This window comes from Manduca sexta, chromosome 18 (assembly GCF_014839805.1).
Source record: "Manduca sexta isolate Smith_Timp_Sample1 chromosome 18, JHU_Msex_v1.0, whole genome shotgun sequence".
Taxonomy (NCBI): Eukaryota; Metazoa; Arthropoda; class Insecta; order Lepidoptera; family Sphingidae; genus Manduca; species Manduca sexta.
In genome coordinates this window covers 12,566,542-12,584,358 of record NC_051132.1, presented here as the reverse complement: position 1 = coordinate 12,584,358, position 17,817 = coordinate 12,566,542, and the positions used below count along the sequence as shown (strand labels likewise).

General features: G+C 36.4%; 1 protein-coding gene across 1 annotated transcript; it reads left to right on the top strand.

Moving 5' to 3' along the window:
• Positions 1-4,201: 4,201 nt before the first annotated feature.
• Positions 4,202-5,903, top strand: LOC115453727 (differentially expressed in FDCP 8 homolog). Its single transcript, XM_030182450.2, is given in 2 exon segments — positions 4,202-5,075; positions 5,078-5,903. Coding segments are annotated over 2 exon segments (1,329 nt in total). The 5' UTR covers positions 4,202-4,478; the 3' UTR covers positions 5,810-5,903.
• Positions 5,904-17,817: the final 11,914 nt, after the last annotated feature.

Below are 17,817 nucleotides of genomic sequence, written 5' to 3'. Positions count from 1 at the left end.
ATTTCGCTATTAATTATAACATTCATGACTTTTTATCCTTGGTTCGACAGAAAGCTTATTTTTCGAATCTAGACATATACCTACAATATATTCTTAGTATTATATTTCTATAAATTTTTTATCTGGTATCTAAAAGGAACTGGTATCTACGGACGAAATTGCTGACAATAGCTTATAATAAATTAGGCCACAATGTATTTTAAGATCTAAACATCGAAGAGATTGCTAACATATTAGTTTTTTTTTTGTAATCAAACTAATTTCCCGATTTTATCGCGTTTTTTTATATTTTTCTCCCGAAGTTTCGAAGACTTTGAAAGCTTCGTCGTCATCCGAAAAGACAAAGTTACAATATTTCTCTAAATTTTTTTTTTATTTATTTATTGTTTATGGTCCGACATTTGCAGAATGAGCTTACAGTGTCTATTATATTTTTTTATTATATATCAGGGCCATAGCTAAAGACCAGTTGATAAAACATTAAACTCTCGTTATTTTAGCATATTATAATAAATAGGAAAGGTTAGCCGCATATTCGATATACACGTTTTTTCAATTCAAAAGCATTTTTCGATTTGAAATTCGTACCCAAAATATTTTGGGAACGAATTTCAAGACCGCTGTACAAAGAATAATGTAACGTTATTAAATATATATTACAGTATGTTCTCTCAAACTACAATCTATTTCTATTTACACTACTATTAAATTATAAAGGTTATTAAAATTATTATTATTTTTTTGTCTCAAATAAAAAGAATATATAAATATTGAAGCGTAAATATATTTTAAAACATCTGTGATTTTCATACATTGGAATAGGACTTAAACTTCCACAAAAGTTATCAATATCGCTCAAAGGCGCACAACATACATAAATAAGGTGAGGTCACAAATATATATCTAACTCTCTTAAAAACGATGCGAAAACCAACATATTATAATATATTATTATTATTAATAACATTCAAGCTAATCTGATAATAATAAGAATAATTATAACTATATTAATAATACTTTGATATCGCTGAAATGAAATTTCTTTTGAATCTTGATAGTACATTTAAATATTAATAATTCTAGCTATACCGTCTTAGTACCTTAGTATTTGTGAAGTGACCCCTACAGCAATATTTACCACCTAAAACTATATACGGAGTACGTGCCAATGAACTAAACGATTAAAATCTGTATATTTTTATAATAAAGCTAATAAAAATAATTTTAGTCACTTTAGGTATCTCTGAACAGCATTTTATTTCATGAATAAACCTGATTTTTTAAATTACGTATCATCAATGTGTATAAAGTTTCAAAAATACGTAATGATGGAATTTTATTATTATTAAAGAATATATTTAAAAAAAAATCTTAGCTGAAATCGTCAATACTGGATTATTACAGAGATTGCGTATGATTGACAAATTAATTACTTATGTGAAAACAAAAAAATTGTATTATTCAAAATTGCGCTAAACTCCTTAATTACCCGGCTTGACTTATTGTAGACTGTGTTAATATTATGATTAAATGCATTATAATTCTCTCTCGTGAATTAAACAAGGGTATGTCAATTCCGAACTTTAAAGAATTTGTGATTGAATGGTAGCTTTAACTTTGTTAGTTTTGAAATATAACGGTTTTTATTTTCATACACATGTGAGACGAAAAATAAAATAGTGATTTCTTATGTTCACGCGAATGTTACATCTAAATAAAACTGTATTTCGGATTTTATCGCGGTGTTTTATATTTTTATTTTCTTCCTTCGTTTCGTTTTACAGCCTTCATGGTCACCGAGCGGACTGAGGTGTTGGACGTCGAAATAGGGAAAAATTTAACACGAAAATTCGCAATAAAATCCGAAAACTAGTCCTATTTCGAAATATGGTCATATTAAAGTTCTGCGTATAAATAAAAAAAACTTATTTTTATAAAAAGATGCTCGTAACATACGAAACGTTATCTAAACTATAAATTATAATAATAGCAGGTCGCAAGTCAATTGTACACTACTTATAGGTAAATAAATAAAGTTTTGAGTTTGTCTAACTATACCTACTAAGCACAACTTGCTATAAGTACATAATTCGTTACTTACATAAATATAAATCTTCATATGAATTATTCTGCTAACAATGCTTTTCTGCTACTTTTAAATATATTGCGCATAATCTCTAAATAATATTTAACAGATATCTATATTTTTTTTATATTTTCCCGCCATTAATACCAAAGAGGTTGACACTGCCCGCCATTTTTCTTACTGCATTTACTGTATAGTGCAAGTGATGGGGTGTGTGAGAAGGTAGTTGAGCAGCACGGGAGTGCCTGCCGCCACCTCCAAGTTCAGGTTCCTCTCCTCCTCCGACTCCTCAGGTTCCTCCGACGATATGGACATCTTCTCCTTATCCAGCAACAAATCCGTGGACGTGTTGTCCCCTGGCACAGAGTCGACGAATACCTGAATAAAGTATTTTTATCGGTAAAAAGAAATGACACGGAGTTGAGACTCCACGGTTGACAAAGTCCGGCTAGTAGACCAATAGGATGATACTTGACATTAATAAACTTGAAACTGATGATAACCTCATCATCCTCATAGCTGTGGTCTTCTGGCTCCTCGACCTGCGGCACGTAGCGCGGCGTGTAGTCGCTGTCGTCCGAGTTGTAATCATCAGAGTCCTCGTCGCATTCGAAATAGCGACTCTGAAACAATTACTTCAATTCAAACGGACATTACTATTGACATATTATGTCAGTGTAGCTTAGATTGAATAATAATGTATTGTACGTTGTCAGGTAATGTGATCAGTGGCGTAGCTTAGTTAGGTCGGAGGGCGGGCCAACCCCACGCTTGGTACGTTTAGGGAGCAGGAAAATGCGTAAAACCTTAATTTTTTTAAAATTGTATTCTTAGTATTGGAGGCTGGTGCGGAGGGAGGGATGCAAATTTTGAGTCCGTCCTGGGCAGCAGTACCTAACCCATGTTACACAACTGAATATTGGGTTTTTCTGTTGAGTAACTACTACCTATCAACACGGAGTCTGGAATTCTCCTCGTTAAGTGGCAATAAACTCAATGAAATAATATAAAAATATGATAGCAAAGCTTGCAGAATGTTGATGATAAGTATTTGATAAAACATCTGCTTACTCTAGTACAGAGCAAATTTCATTTTTTTTTTTGTTTTCGCGGAGAAAGTGCCTTATTACTACCGCCCAGCCTACGTGGGGGGCGACTGAGCGGTTATGCTGGGGTAACCGTGCCTTACGGCCCGGCGTTGAGCCGCCCGGGTTTGATGGTGACCTTCAGGCGACCGCCGGGCCGAGTCCCTAACCCCCTAACAGCCCCCTGCTGCCCGCCGACGACCCCCTTCGTGGCACCTATTAGTCGCCTCTTACGACAGGCAGGGGATACCGTGGTGGAATTCTCCAAACGCCCCCATTCCACAGGGCGGACAGAGCAAATTACCTACCCTAATAAAATTTATAAATTTAAATATAAAGAAGTATGTACTTAATAAGCTAAAAATGCCACTAGCACATACTACATATATTGTATTTAGGTTCTCAGTGTTTGTTACAAAAATAAAATTTAAAGGCTAAGTTAAAAAAAGGAAAATAATAACATTATAATACTTAACAAAAAAATGATAATTAGAACCTGATTATAGAGACACGTGTCCGGCCAAAGGCCAAAGTAGGTATATAACAAGGATAAGTAGGTAACAAGAGCAAAATAGAGGCTGATCTCATTTCTGCATTAATTATCTCTAGTCTCTAGAATTACTGTTAAACATTACTGCAATATTCAACATCCATTAATGCTTTTGTGCGAACATTGAATCATGATGTGCACTTTATGAAGGTAATGAATATTCTGCGAGTTAGCTACCGCTAAAACGATTATCTTGATGTTGGCATTCTTGCGCAAGACGTTCCTATTCAAATTAATTGAAGTAATATAAGTTTGAACTTGTATTTATTTATATTTAGTTTACTTAGAAAATTTGCCTATGTATTCAATTAAAACTCTTTTTTTTATTCCGCTATTTATTAAAAAAATTAATTCGCGTGATAACGGTGTTACTAAAACTAAATTATATTGAATTATTAGTATTTTTTGGTGTACCACAGATTATTCTGACTTAGAACGTATAATGAAACGTCGATGGCAGTACTACCACCACAACAAAATCTTACGGAATGTCATGCACTGTGCTGTCACTTGTCAAAATAATGATGATACATTATTGTTGATTACGAAAACGAATTAATTTTAAACACAACAAAGGCCATACGACGCGGAAACAACACGTAGACTCTATAAACATGCGTTATTGACATACACGTGCAAAACAAACCGCGTATACGACCGCCTGAACAAACATCTCAGACGTAAAATGTTCAGTGCACATCGAGCGTGAAAAACATATCAATAGTTTTGTGGCGCGGAGATCCTGTTAGCGCGAACAATGGCCGCGGCGCTGGCGAACGACTCGCCTAAATATCGCAACAGTTTGATATGCTGCAGCCCAAGGACGTCGGATGGCACGGCAGGGAGTCCATCGTCGTCGTCCACGTCCGGCTGCGTTTCTGCAGACGAGAGCCTCGACTCCACCTACATCCCAAAGTCAATAGCAAACAAGAAACTCAAAATTCACAGTTCCGCGTCACGCGAAGACATAGAAAAAGCTGTGATTCAGTGCAAAGAACTAATTTTAAACAGTACTCAATGTTCTGATGAAAGAAAATGGCTGGTCAGATATTTAGTTGAGTTAAGATTAAGGCTAGAGGATTTAAAGGAGAACGATGGTCAGGCGAGGCTCCGGGTCGCCATCAAAGGTCACCATTTCGAACAACAAATGAATCCAAGCAACAGAAAACAGTATTGCGATCACTGCAGTGGTGTGATTTGGAGTATAGTGCAAAACTCGTATGTGTGTAGTGACTGTGGATATCTGTGCCACTACAAATGTGTAGACCAGATTTGCAGGATATGTGCACATGTTGTTATGACAGAAAAAGGGGAGTTTGAAATGAATATATGCCCTGAAAAAGGCCTGGCCGCTCTCAGGACTACAAGTGTGTTGAATGTCAAACAGCACTAACATTCAAAGACTCATGGAATGAGCCTCGTTTGTGTGACTATACTGGTCTTTACTTTTGTGGGACGTGTCACTGGAATGATCCATCTCCAATCCCAGCAAGAGTTGTCCATAACTGGGACTGGGACAAGAGGTATGTGTCACGGATTGCATACCAAATGTTGACACTATCATGGTCAAGACCGTACATTGATGTTGAGAGAATAAACCCTAGATTATTCAGCTTCATAGCTGAGCTGGAGTGGGTACACAAAATGAGGAAGGACTTGGAGTGGATGAGACGGTACTTATGTGCGTGTGCAGAGGGCTCTACTTTACTTTCACCACTATTTGTACAGCTGGGTGATGTAAACAAGAAGTACAGTATGGCACACTTGCAAGCCATTAATGATGGCTCCCTCGAGACACAGTTGACTGAACTGACAGAAGTATGTCGAGCGCACATAACAAACTGTCAGTTGTGTTCAGGCAAAGGTTATTTGTGTGAAGTATGTGGAAATAATGAGGTTTTATACCCATTTGACAGTGGCGCAGTGATGTGCGAGAAATGTAATTCTCTGTACCATAGAGGATGCTGGCTACGTAAAAGCCAAATTTGTATGAAGTGTGCACGCTTGGACGAGCGCAAGAGTCAGACTTCTGAAGTAAGCCACACTGTCTCCGAATTAGAATATGATATTGACAAGTTTGTTGACTAGCTTTTTCCATTATATTGCAAAAGTTGCCCATTTCTGATCTATTGTTTATAACTGCATTATTTTCCTTGATTTATACCTTTTCATATCATCATGATTGGTGTTTTATTTGACAATTTATTTTAAATAACCTGGCATAATTTCTGTATATGCCAATTTAGTTTTAATTAATGTTTTGACCTGAAATTACATTATTAATATCAGCCAAAAAACATTGTTACGCCATCAACAATTTGTTTTTCTTTATTATTTAATCAGGCAGCTATGTAATAATATAATAGCCAATATTTACCACAATGCCAACTAAAAATTTCGATATGTATTGATGCTCACACACATTGGGTCATAAATCAAAATGTATTATTTCATAGTGAACCTGTTTTAAAGAATATTTTTTTTTGTAAATATTTTAAAAAAAGTTTAAGTACATTTATATCAATAATTTAAAAAAGAATCTTTGGCAATAAATAGTAAAATAGATACATTAAAATATAACTAATTAAATTAAAAAAATTAAATTACTAACCAATTGGATAATTTGCAAAAATATATAATATTTATTTATGAACAGTGGATCACTTATTTAATTTAAAATATACAATGATCACAGCTCCATTGTATGGTCTTTGTCATGAAACATAAATATGTAATCACTTGATCCCTGGTAAGAGTAATACTCTAAATCTAAATTTCATTTCATTTCTTCAGTCTCATTTAGGCTAATATAAAATAATTAAATATTTCATTTAGTAAACTAGCCTCAAATTAATACTAATTTTGAAACTTAAGCTCTACCTATCAAACTAATCTGAATTTAATATATTTTTTTTCATAGAAAAGGGGCTTTTAAATACAATTGTTATTTTTTTTTTTGCAAATACACTATATAATAACTGTGAATATTAACATTACTTATAAGTGATCTTTATAGCAAAAAATCGTGACGTGACGTGTTTCTTCTCAACCCTGTCGCCTAAAAAGCATTTTTGATTTTATATAATAAAATTTATTGGCTGGCTTGATGGACCAAAATAAGCTTTGAATTGTGGTTGTAATTTTCTTGAGTTTCTGTCGTATAATTTAAAATTCTTTAATACACTCTTTCATGTTTATAAAATTGATATGAGGGAAAGAAACTAAACAATATATTAAAGTATCCCCAACGAAAAGATTTTTAGTTTGTAGTTATTTTTAATTTCTCATGTCAATCAAAAGTTAGTCTGCTGCTTAACTGTTGTAATATCTTTACTTGGTACAATGAACAAAGGATACTTTAGCCAATATAAAGAGATTTTTTTTACATAAAATAAATGTACATTTTTTTTTAACACAAAATGGGAGCAAGTAAGTTAGAAACATGAAATCTGTGTATATTGGTATTGCCTACGATCTCTTTCTGCAATTGCATAATACATGAGAGGACAAAAATAATATTATATTGCATGGGTTGTTCAAGAAATAATTATTTATTCTGATGATATCTTCTGTAATGACCTTTGTTGTCTGTACATCCTCTGATCTTAAATATGCTTTCATTGGGTTTTTAAATTACAAAGGATTTGAATCCAATGTGATATAATAAAGTATATTATGTGTTAGTCATCTCTATTAAAAATCCCACAAAAGGAAAGTACATATATTGCCATTAAAGACATATTGTATATTATAAAATTAAGATTATAGATTATTATAAGCATAAAAATATTAACATATAAATATTTGTGCACCTCGTATTATATTTAATTTTATTAAGGCCAAAGTTTCGATCATCAGTAGTTCTATCGGATGAATAACTGCAGATATAATATTTTTCTATACAGAGCCAAAATGTGTAGTTGTTCGTCCGTTAAACGTTATCTAAAGATTGAAATATTAGCTATAAGCTTTATTTGTGAATAAATCAAGGCGCATACTACATTTTCTGGTTAGCATCATTGTATCCGACGTCTAACCGCCATAAATACTTATCTATACAAAATAAAATTTTAATTTATTATAATTTTAATAGACCGACATAATTCCAATCGAAGGACGCAACATCGCTGACCGACATTATAATAATAATAATAAATAATAATATCAGCCCTGTATTAAATACTTGCCCACTGCTGAACATGGGCCTCCTCTACTATTGAGAGGGATTAGGCCTTAGTCCACCACGCTGGCCTAGTGCGGATTGGTAGACTTCACACACCTTCGAAATTCCTATAGAGAACTTCTCAGATGTGCAGGTTTCCTTGCGATGTTTTCCTTCACCGTTAAAGCGAACGATAAATTCACAAAGAATCCACACATGATTTTAGAAAAGTCAGAGGTGTGTGCCCTTGGGATTTGAACCTGCGGACATTCGTCTTGGCAGTCCGTTCCACACCCAACTAGGCTATCGCCGCTTAAATTATATTTTACCGACATTATATTTGGATTACATTGTACGTCAGGTGTAGAAATCACTAGATGAATCGGTAGTGTGCGCTCGGACTTAATCGTATAGGTTTATTGTAAATCAAAATTGTTCGACTAACATCGATTGTTAAATGTTATTTAAATCGATTTTGTGATTCGGTGCTCATTGTTTTATTTGGCAATAAAAGTAAGCTTTAATATTGTAATGTTTGTTTTAATAACTGACGCCGACGACTTTAAGTTAGTCACGAGTGATGTCACTGTTATTGTTTCCGGTAATTCATAACGGCATGCATTGTGTGCCATGGAATTATACCACAGGAACGATAGTGTATGATTTGTCTAGAATGTGTCACGTTTACAGAGGGGGTTAAGAGATTAAGGGCCCGTTCCACAAGTTTTGAATAAATGCTACTGGTAACATACATTTATAAACCGACCAAATACAAAAGTCTCACTCTAATCTATGCTCCCAAATATCTATACTATTATATAAAGCTGAAGAGTTTGTTTGTTTGTTTGAACGCGCTAATCTCAGGAACTACCGGCTCAAACTGAAAAAATCTTTTGTGTTGGATAGCCCTTTCTTCGTGGAGTGCTATAGACTATATATCATCACGCTATAACCAATAGGAGCGGAGCAGTAATGGCTTATCTCAGGAACTACCGGTTCGAATTGAAAAATTCTTTTTGTGTTGGATAGACCTCTGTTCGTGGGGTTCTATAGGCTATATATCATCACGCTATAACCAATAGGAGCGGAGCAATAATGGCTTATCTCAGGAACTACCGGTTCGAACTGAAAAATATTTTTGTGCTTAATAGCTCTTTATTTGTGGAGTGCTATAGGCTACATATGATCACGCTATGACTAATAGGAGCGGAACAGTAATGGCTAATCTAAAATTTTGAGCTGAAAAATATTGTTGTGTTGGATAGCCCTTTGTTTGTGGAGTGCTATAGACTTTATATCATCACGCTTTGACCAATAGGAGCGGAGCAGTAATGGCTAATCTCAGGAACTATCGGTTCGAACTGAAAAATATTTTTGCGTTGGAATGCCCTTTGTTCCTGAAGTGCTATAGGCTATATATCATCACGCTATGACCAACATGAGCGGAGTAGTAATGAAACATGTTGCAAAAAAGGAGAAAATTTATCACTTTTGAGAGCTTCCGTTGCGTGCGCTACGTAAACGGTTAAAGTTATGCAACAATGATGTATGACGGGATTGTTCCTCTTAAAAGTTCTACAAAAATATATTATAAAACAAAGTCCCCGCTGCATATGTCTGCCTGAACGTGTTAAACTCAAAAACTACCCAACGTATTTAGATGAAATTTGGTATGGAGACAGTTTGAGACCCTGGGAAGAACATAGGCTCCCGGGAAAATATATAGCGTGATTTTTATAACGGAAAACTGTAGCTCGAAAAACTTTATATCGCGGGCGGAGCCGCGAGCAAAAGCTAGTATGGTAATAAAATGACAAGGTACTATCTATTTGAGTTGTTTAATACGTTAACTGTCAAATAGAATTTACTTCACACATGTCAAGCTTGCCCTAATTATAGGCTATGGACATTTATATATCCTCAAAATAGGGTTACGCATGTCTCAAAAGTGTAGACAGTGTAGCGGGTGCCTAGCTCACAGATGGTATATATCCATTCTGTAATAATATATATACTAATATATATATACTGCCTCGGTGGCGTAGTTGTATTGCATGTCCGGTACAATAGCGCTCTGAGGTCCTGGGTTCGAATCCCGGGTCGGGCAAAGTGATATTTGGGTTTTTCTGCTCAGTATCAGCCCGGAGTCTGGAATTTGTGCCCGATATGGCGATAGGCTCGCCCCTATCACATCATGGGACGGAACATACTTGGCGAAAAGTGGGTGCCCTAGTTGCGCCTCTGCATACCCCTTCGGGGATAAATGCGTGATGTTATGTATGTATGTAATAATATACAAGACATCAAATAAACAGCATCACGCCTTTTCCCCTTTTCAGGAGTAGGCAGGGATGTAACACGCTTAAATCTGACCAGCTATATAACGTCTCATGTAATAGGAAACGAGCCTGTTACCATACTAAGCATAATTCCAGACTCCAGGCTTGTACTGAACAGATAACCCTACATACTGCCAGACCCGAGATTCGGACCCGAGACCTCAACGCGGTAGGTAACCGTACCGCGCACCCCCAGCCACTGAACCAATCAATTAACTAGATCTCCGAACTCTGCCAAGTATGCCGTTATATCACACACTAATACTATTTAATACAGTAATTATATTACCAGTGCCGTTACCAACCTTTTATGCGACCGGTGCGAGGTTTTTTTTTATGATTATTTTGAATAACGAGACATGCTTGCCATTCGCCTGATGGTAAGCGATACGACCGCCCATGAACAGTAGAAACACCATCCAATACTTTGAATTACAATGTATTGTTTGGTATTCCACTGCGCTCGCCATGTTAGTCTTATTATATCCAGTAATAATCTGGCTACAATGTCCTTCAAACTGGAACACAACAGTGACTATACACTGCTGCTTGGCGGCATAAATACATTCCGGTGGTACCTACCCAGGCGGACTCTCACATATGAGAGACCTACCACCAGTATAGTACGTAGCTTCTATAGCTGTGCCCATACAATCCAAAACTTGGTCCTGGTGTGGTTACTTTTGCGTCCCTCCAGGGTCTGGGCACAGGTGGTGCAGCACTGTTAATAAAACGTACCTGACACTCCAGACACCTGCAGGACTCCTGTAGGTGCAGGTCATGAGCGCGCTCTCGATGTGCTGCAGGTACTGTCCGTCGGTGTCCAGGCGCCGCTTGCGCCGCCCCAGCGACTGCAAGAACGTCACCAGCGGGATCCGACGGCGGGACTTGGGCTTCGGCGTTGTACTGATGGATAAAAAATTTTATTTAGTAGAATTGCTTTAACCGACTCCAAAAAAGTAGGAGGTTATCAATTCGACGTGTTTTTTTTTATATTTGTTACCACAGAACTGGGTCCAAAAAATATTTATTTATTCGAAAGAATATATCTCCAGATTGGTCCTAGATTTTTTTTCAAAATCGCCTTCAGTAACTTGTTTATAAAACTCATATAACTAGAATAATGATGTTGTCCCGCTATCGTCTAAGTAAACAATTATATTGCAAACTAGCTTCCGCCCGCAGCTTCGCCCGCGTGGATTTCGGACTTCAAAAATGGAGGAAGTGCTCAATTTGTCGGGATGTTTTTTAATGTATGGTCTGATGATGGAATCCTGGTGAAATCGAAGGAACTTTTAACCATTAAGGTTGCACACGCGACGGAAGCTTAAAAAATGGAGTAACTTCTCCCGTTTTCCCAACATTTCCCTTCACTGCTCTGCTCCTATTAATTGTAGCGTGATGAAAAGTATACTATAACCAGCTCAGGAGTATGAAAAATAATTGTACCAAGTTTCGTTAAAATCCGTCGAGTAGTTTTTGTTTCTATAACGGTTATAGAGATGGACAGACAAACAGACAAAATTTTACTAATTGCATTTTTGGCATCAGTATCGATCCCTAATCACCCCCTGATAGTTATTTTGGAAATATATTTCATGTACAGAATTGACCTCTCTACAGATTTATTATAATAAGTATAGATTTTGCTTTCTTGTAATGTTTTTAGTTATGATTTTAGTTGGGTTTGGTTAAGTCTACTTCTTACATCCTTATATAATGCATTACACGATTTCCCCTTATTAGGGATAGGCAGAGGTGTAACACCTCAGCGCGATAGTCATACCGCATGCTCAACAAAGAACACCTCACGCCTCAGGATGTCGAGCGCAGTGGAATACCAAACAATACTTTGTAATTCAAGGTGTTAGATGGTGTTTCTACTGTTTATGGGCGGTCGTATCGCTTACTACCAGGCGAACGGCAAGTTATTTATTTATTTATTTATTTACTATAATAGGAACATCAACAGTACATATATTCAACAGTCTAATACACTTTACACAGGCTTAATAACTAATACATGTACCAATTAAAGATGTACACAACATTGCTTGAGAAAATTGCATACTTAGCTTAACCGCGAATAACTGAGGAATACAATATAATATAAATGTTATAACATGCCATTAAAAGAACTTCTACATTTTTTTATAAATCTATTAAGGGAATCGAAAAATATATCAATATCTGGCACTTTTGTACAAACTTCATTATAGGTAGCGGAAATCCTACGTATGGGCGAATGATATCCAATGTTTGTTCGGCTTTGTAGTAGGTGGAAGAGTTCTGTTCGCGGCTGCCTGGGGAGCCGGTGTGGTATTGATAACCCAAAGCGCTCCAATAAGTGCTCACACCGAGAAATCCCATTGAGACATCTGTACAAAAATACAAGATCATGCTGCCTCCGTCTATTTCGTAAAGAAGTCATATTAAAGAAAGCGAGACGATCTTCATAAGGACATCGGTGTGAGATACCTTGTGAAGTGAACGCTAAGTGTCTCGTGAATGCACGTTGTACAGATTCTATGCGTTGGGAATGCACTGAATAAAATGGATTCCAAACAACACTAGCGAATTCTAAGCGGCTACGAACCAAGGAATTAAACAATAAAATCTTTGTTGAAGGGTGAAATGTCTTTGCGTTTCTCTTTACAAACGCTAACATCTGTGACGCAGCATTAACAACCTGAGAGATGTGACACGTGAATTTTAATTTGCTGTCGAGAATAACACCAAGATCTCGCATTTCAGAGGTTATCACTAGTTGTTCGTTGCTAATGTTGTAAGATGACAATATTGGATGCGTTTTTTTTGTGTACCGAATATAGGAACATTTGGTCGAATTTAATACCATACAATTAGTGTCACACCATGACTTGATGTTATCAAGATCTGACTGGATCAGTTCAGTGTCATTGTGTGTCTTTATTGTTTTATAAATTTTAAGATCGTCAGCAAAAAGTGCATAATTACAGTGACGAATGTAAGAGGTAATATCGTTGACATACACTATAAATAGAAGGGGCCCAAATGCGAGCCCTGAGGTACACCAGATTCAGCAGTATACTCATGAGACGCGTAACCTTTGACAACAACCACCATTGGACGCATGTACAAATAGGAACGAAACCAAGACAACAATGATCCAAATACACCGTAAGTGGACAGTTTTTTAACCAAGCGTGAGTGATTTACTTTATCAAAAGCACTGCTAAAGTCTGTGTATATAGCATCGACTTGGTGACCCTTGTCTATTTCTTGGGACAAATCAGAGACAAAACAAGTTAAGTTCGTTTGTATTGATCGACCTTGCCTAAAGCCATGTTGGTGGGGCGATAGGTATTTTTCAAAGTGACGAGCGAGTATTGGCTGCAACAGCGATTCAAACAATTTTGAAAGACAAGATAAAATTGCAATGGGTCTATAATTTTTATATCGTCCTGAATTCCCTTTTTAAATATTGGAATGATTAGCGCTTTTTTCCATTCGGTGGGAAAAGTACCCTTCTCCAGTGAATAATTGTAAATAACAGTAACAGGTATAGCTAAACCAGATGCACTACGTTTAAAAAATATCGGTGGAATGGAGTCAGGTCCAGCGCCTTTGTTCACATTTAGCTGTTTTAATTTTTGAAAAACATCTTTGGTACTAAATTTTATAATAGACGGAACACAGTCAGTAATTAAGCCTGCGCTATCCAAGATGTTTGAATCTGTATGGCCGTTGTGTGAGTATATAGAAGAGAAGTGTGACGCAAACAGATTGGCAGTATCGGATCCGCTTTCAGCCCAGGTATCGTTCAGGTGCATCCGCGAAGGGTAGGAGCTATTGTTTCCGCGCTTATGTTTCACAAATTGCCAAAATAATTTAGGATCTTTAGCTATAGCTAATTCAATTCGGAGCTTGTAATCAATGTAGCATTGATTTATCAGTTTATGACATCTAGCACGAATCAGTTCATATTCAATTTTATCGCGAGGGTTTTCATATTTACGATATCTTGACCTACATTTGTTTTTCAGCAAGCATTCTAATTAATGAATACGTAAACCATGGCGGAAATTTCGCCTTTCTAATGGAGTGCATTGGGACATATTTCTGAATAATATCCCTAACTATCTTGTAAAATCTTGATACCATTTCATCCACTGTACTACAGCCCGAAAATTCAAAATGCTAATCCGTGATCCTTAACGCGTCTACAATAGAATCATAATCTGCTTTAAAGTAATTATATTTAGCTTTATACTTGTCGTGTAGACTTGTTGCCCTAGTATTTGTGATACTATACAAAACATGTGGGTGATGCTCGTCAAGTCTGCTGAGAGGTTGCAGTGGTCTATCTACCTTGCCATCACGTATTGTGCTTAGAATCAAGTCGAGTATCCTACCATTACTGTTAGTTATATGATTGTATTGTTGCAGCTCGTTTGACGCAATGCAATCAATAAGATCGCATTCCATTTTACTGTTAAAATTATAAGGTATCATACATCCAGCATCCTCATCCCTACTCCACTGGATGCGACCAAGATTAAAATCACCCATTACAATTACATCGTTAAAATAATTAAAAACATCACTCAAGCTATTAATAAATATTGTTTGAGTATCCAAGATTGGTGGAGATGGCAGATAAACCGCACATAGAGCAATTTTTTTAAACACATTGTTTAATTTGATATTCAACAATACCCACAGATTCTCACAGGCAGATTCATGGTTAGAAAGTCTACAAGATTCTATGTCACGTGATACTGCGATAAGAACACCTCCACCATCACGCTTAGGAACACAGTTGGATTTGGCATTGTTTGTAACACTAGATACATTGCAGAGGCGATCCCGGCGATATACGATATACCTAGCATCTATAAATTCGTTATTATACACATTCGCATTAAGCCAGGTTTCAGTAAATACGATCACATCATAGGAACATAAGAGAATATTATTATAGAGCTCATCAGTCTTTGTCCTCATACCCCGTATGTTTTGGTAATATATTGTGAATGTTATCAAAATAAAAATACAACAACATTTGCCGAGAATATTGGTAAACAAGTTGAATCAGCTAAATTACTTTATAAGCTTTATGCTTTCAGTGCTACGAATAAGCAACGCCTGACATGTATCGTCCTTACGAACATAAATGCGACCATTCCTGACCCATACATATTTATAATTTGACTCTTTAGCTTTTTTTCTTGCTTCAGCATGTAGAGATTTGTTAGATGGTGTAAGATGCTCAGCTACAAACACTGGAAAAATTTTGCCACCGATGCCTAAATTTTGGGAATTTAGTTTACTTTCTGGATTCTTCTTGTTGAAATTATAAACCGCAGCTAGTAGAATGTCACGCTGACGTGGAGTACGGAGTTTGGCGATGACTGTTCGGGGTCTTGTACTATCTTTGTCCAATTTGGCTGCGCGGGTGACTTGCGTAAAATCGTTTTCAGTAACAGCAGCGCCTACTGTAGTGCACAGCTGAGTGAGGCAGTTAACTAAATTCTCCCCACGGTGTTCCGGAATGCCATGCAGTTCCACATTACTATCGCGAAGGTGCTGTTCAGCTAAATTTAATCTGACTGAGAGATCTTTGACGGTTGATTTTAATTCAGCATTGTCAGATTGTAATCTATCAATAGTTGCAGTACTCTCTCGTAAATTGGTCATAACCGACTCGAACTTATCGTTGAAGAAAGACAAGGATTCTTTAAATTCGTTAATCTGCTGGGATATGTCAATGAACTTACTTGCAACAACTTCAGTGACGGTTTGTTTGATAATTTTGCAAATGTCGGTCTTAAAATGGTCGAATAAGTCTCTCATGGCATCCTCGGTCACATAAATGCTTCCAGGGGGAGGCGAGTTGTGGTGTTCCTGCGGCGTGGAGTTTTAGTTTTGGATGTATTTTTAATATCAGAAGTGTTATATAGGGAGTTAGATGAATCGTGTGTGTTCGTTATTGCAGTTTGCCCGTTGCGTACAGGTGTAGGAATGTCCATAATTTTGGATTGATTGTTGCGGCAGTTGTGACACTTCCAAGTGGCTCTGGTTTCAGCGGTCATCAAGTTAAACTTTTATCTGTGATATTACCGCACTGCAAGTCATATGTAGATTTGCAGTGATAGCAGGCAATGAATTTTCTGTTTGGAATTTTCATGTGACATCCAGCACATATTACAGGCATCTTTAGTCTTAAATTCAATGAGTCAGCGATAAACTTAAACAGTAGTATTTTTGCTTATAGCGCCCTCTATATTGTTTGTCTTCAGTGTGTATACATTTATGTTTTTGAATGATGGGTAAGTAGTTTAGGATAATTGTAACAGATGTCGTAATCAAGTGAGTTCTAATTCACTGCCTTTGCATATCTATAATCATTATTTATTCAAAAAATCCGTTAGATGGAGTTTAAATGATATGCTGCTAGTGTTGATAAAAGTCCAGTTGTTATTTGAATAAAACAACGGTCACTTTTGAGTTGTAAATGTTGTTAAACAGTTAAGTGAATAATTGTTGCACACCTCTGCCCTTGAAACAAGTATATATCTCTTGCTGCGCTTGAATGTAATAAGAGTTTATGGAGCTTATTATTATTTTAGGGTAATTAGCAAGTTATTACGTGGTCTTGGTACAGCTAAGTGTACACTATTATATCACTCAATAAACAGGTTCGTTGCAGATATTGAGGCTTGAAAACACTTCCACTTATTAGTCTCCGATAATACTTCACTTTAATTACGATTCTTTAACTGTTAGCCACATTTAACAATTATTTAACAAATAAATTGACGGAGGATACACACACACTCCAGTAGTTCAATTAAATATAAAATACAGAAAATGTTTTAATTAGTCACCGACTCCAAAATTGGTAACCAGTATATACCTGTTATATTCAATTATTTTTAGATACATGCCTTCTGGTAGATGCAAGACGGATTACATATTGAGAGCATTAGGCATATAATATGTTATCGAGAACTTCCCAAAGACCTGTACTCCGGAAGCACTAACATCAGTTGGGTCAATAGGCATATGTGTAATAGGTCTTTTTTATTATAAATATATATATAATAATAAACCATCTTATCACACCAATATTGATAAAAATTCAATTAATAACATAGATCATTCGATATGTCCAAAATAACGCACATGTAGGCACCGGACCTTCCAGTAGGCATCGTAGGGTTAACTCTTACAGATAATAGAGAGTATAAAACACGAGTAACAGAAGATATCTTCACACAAAGCAAGCTCCTCGAGTGCTATAAACATCTCCCTCGTGAACACTCGCTACCTACCCATGCACAATACCAGTAAGTTGGGTCTACTGCTCGTTATCGTCGCACGCTGAGCAACCAGGCCGAACCCTCTACCGCATGAAGCGTTCATCTTGTGGTTCGTGTGGACCAGAAGTCGACAATAATAACGTCACTGGAGACATAGAATACCAGCATAAACGATCTATACCGGCAATTGAACTGCTAAATGTAAAGCGAAAGTAGCTGAAAATGGACGCATGAAGCGTTCATCTTGTGGTTCGTGTGGACCAGAAGTCGATAATAATAACGTCACTGGAG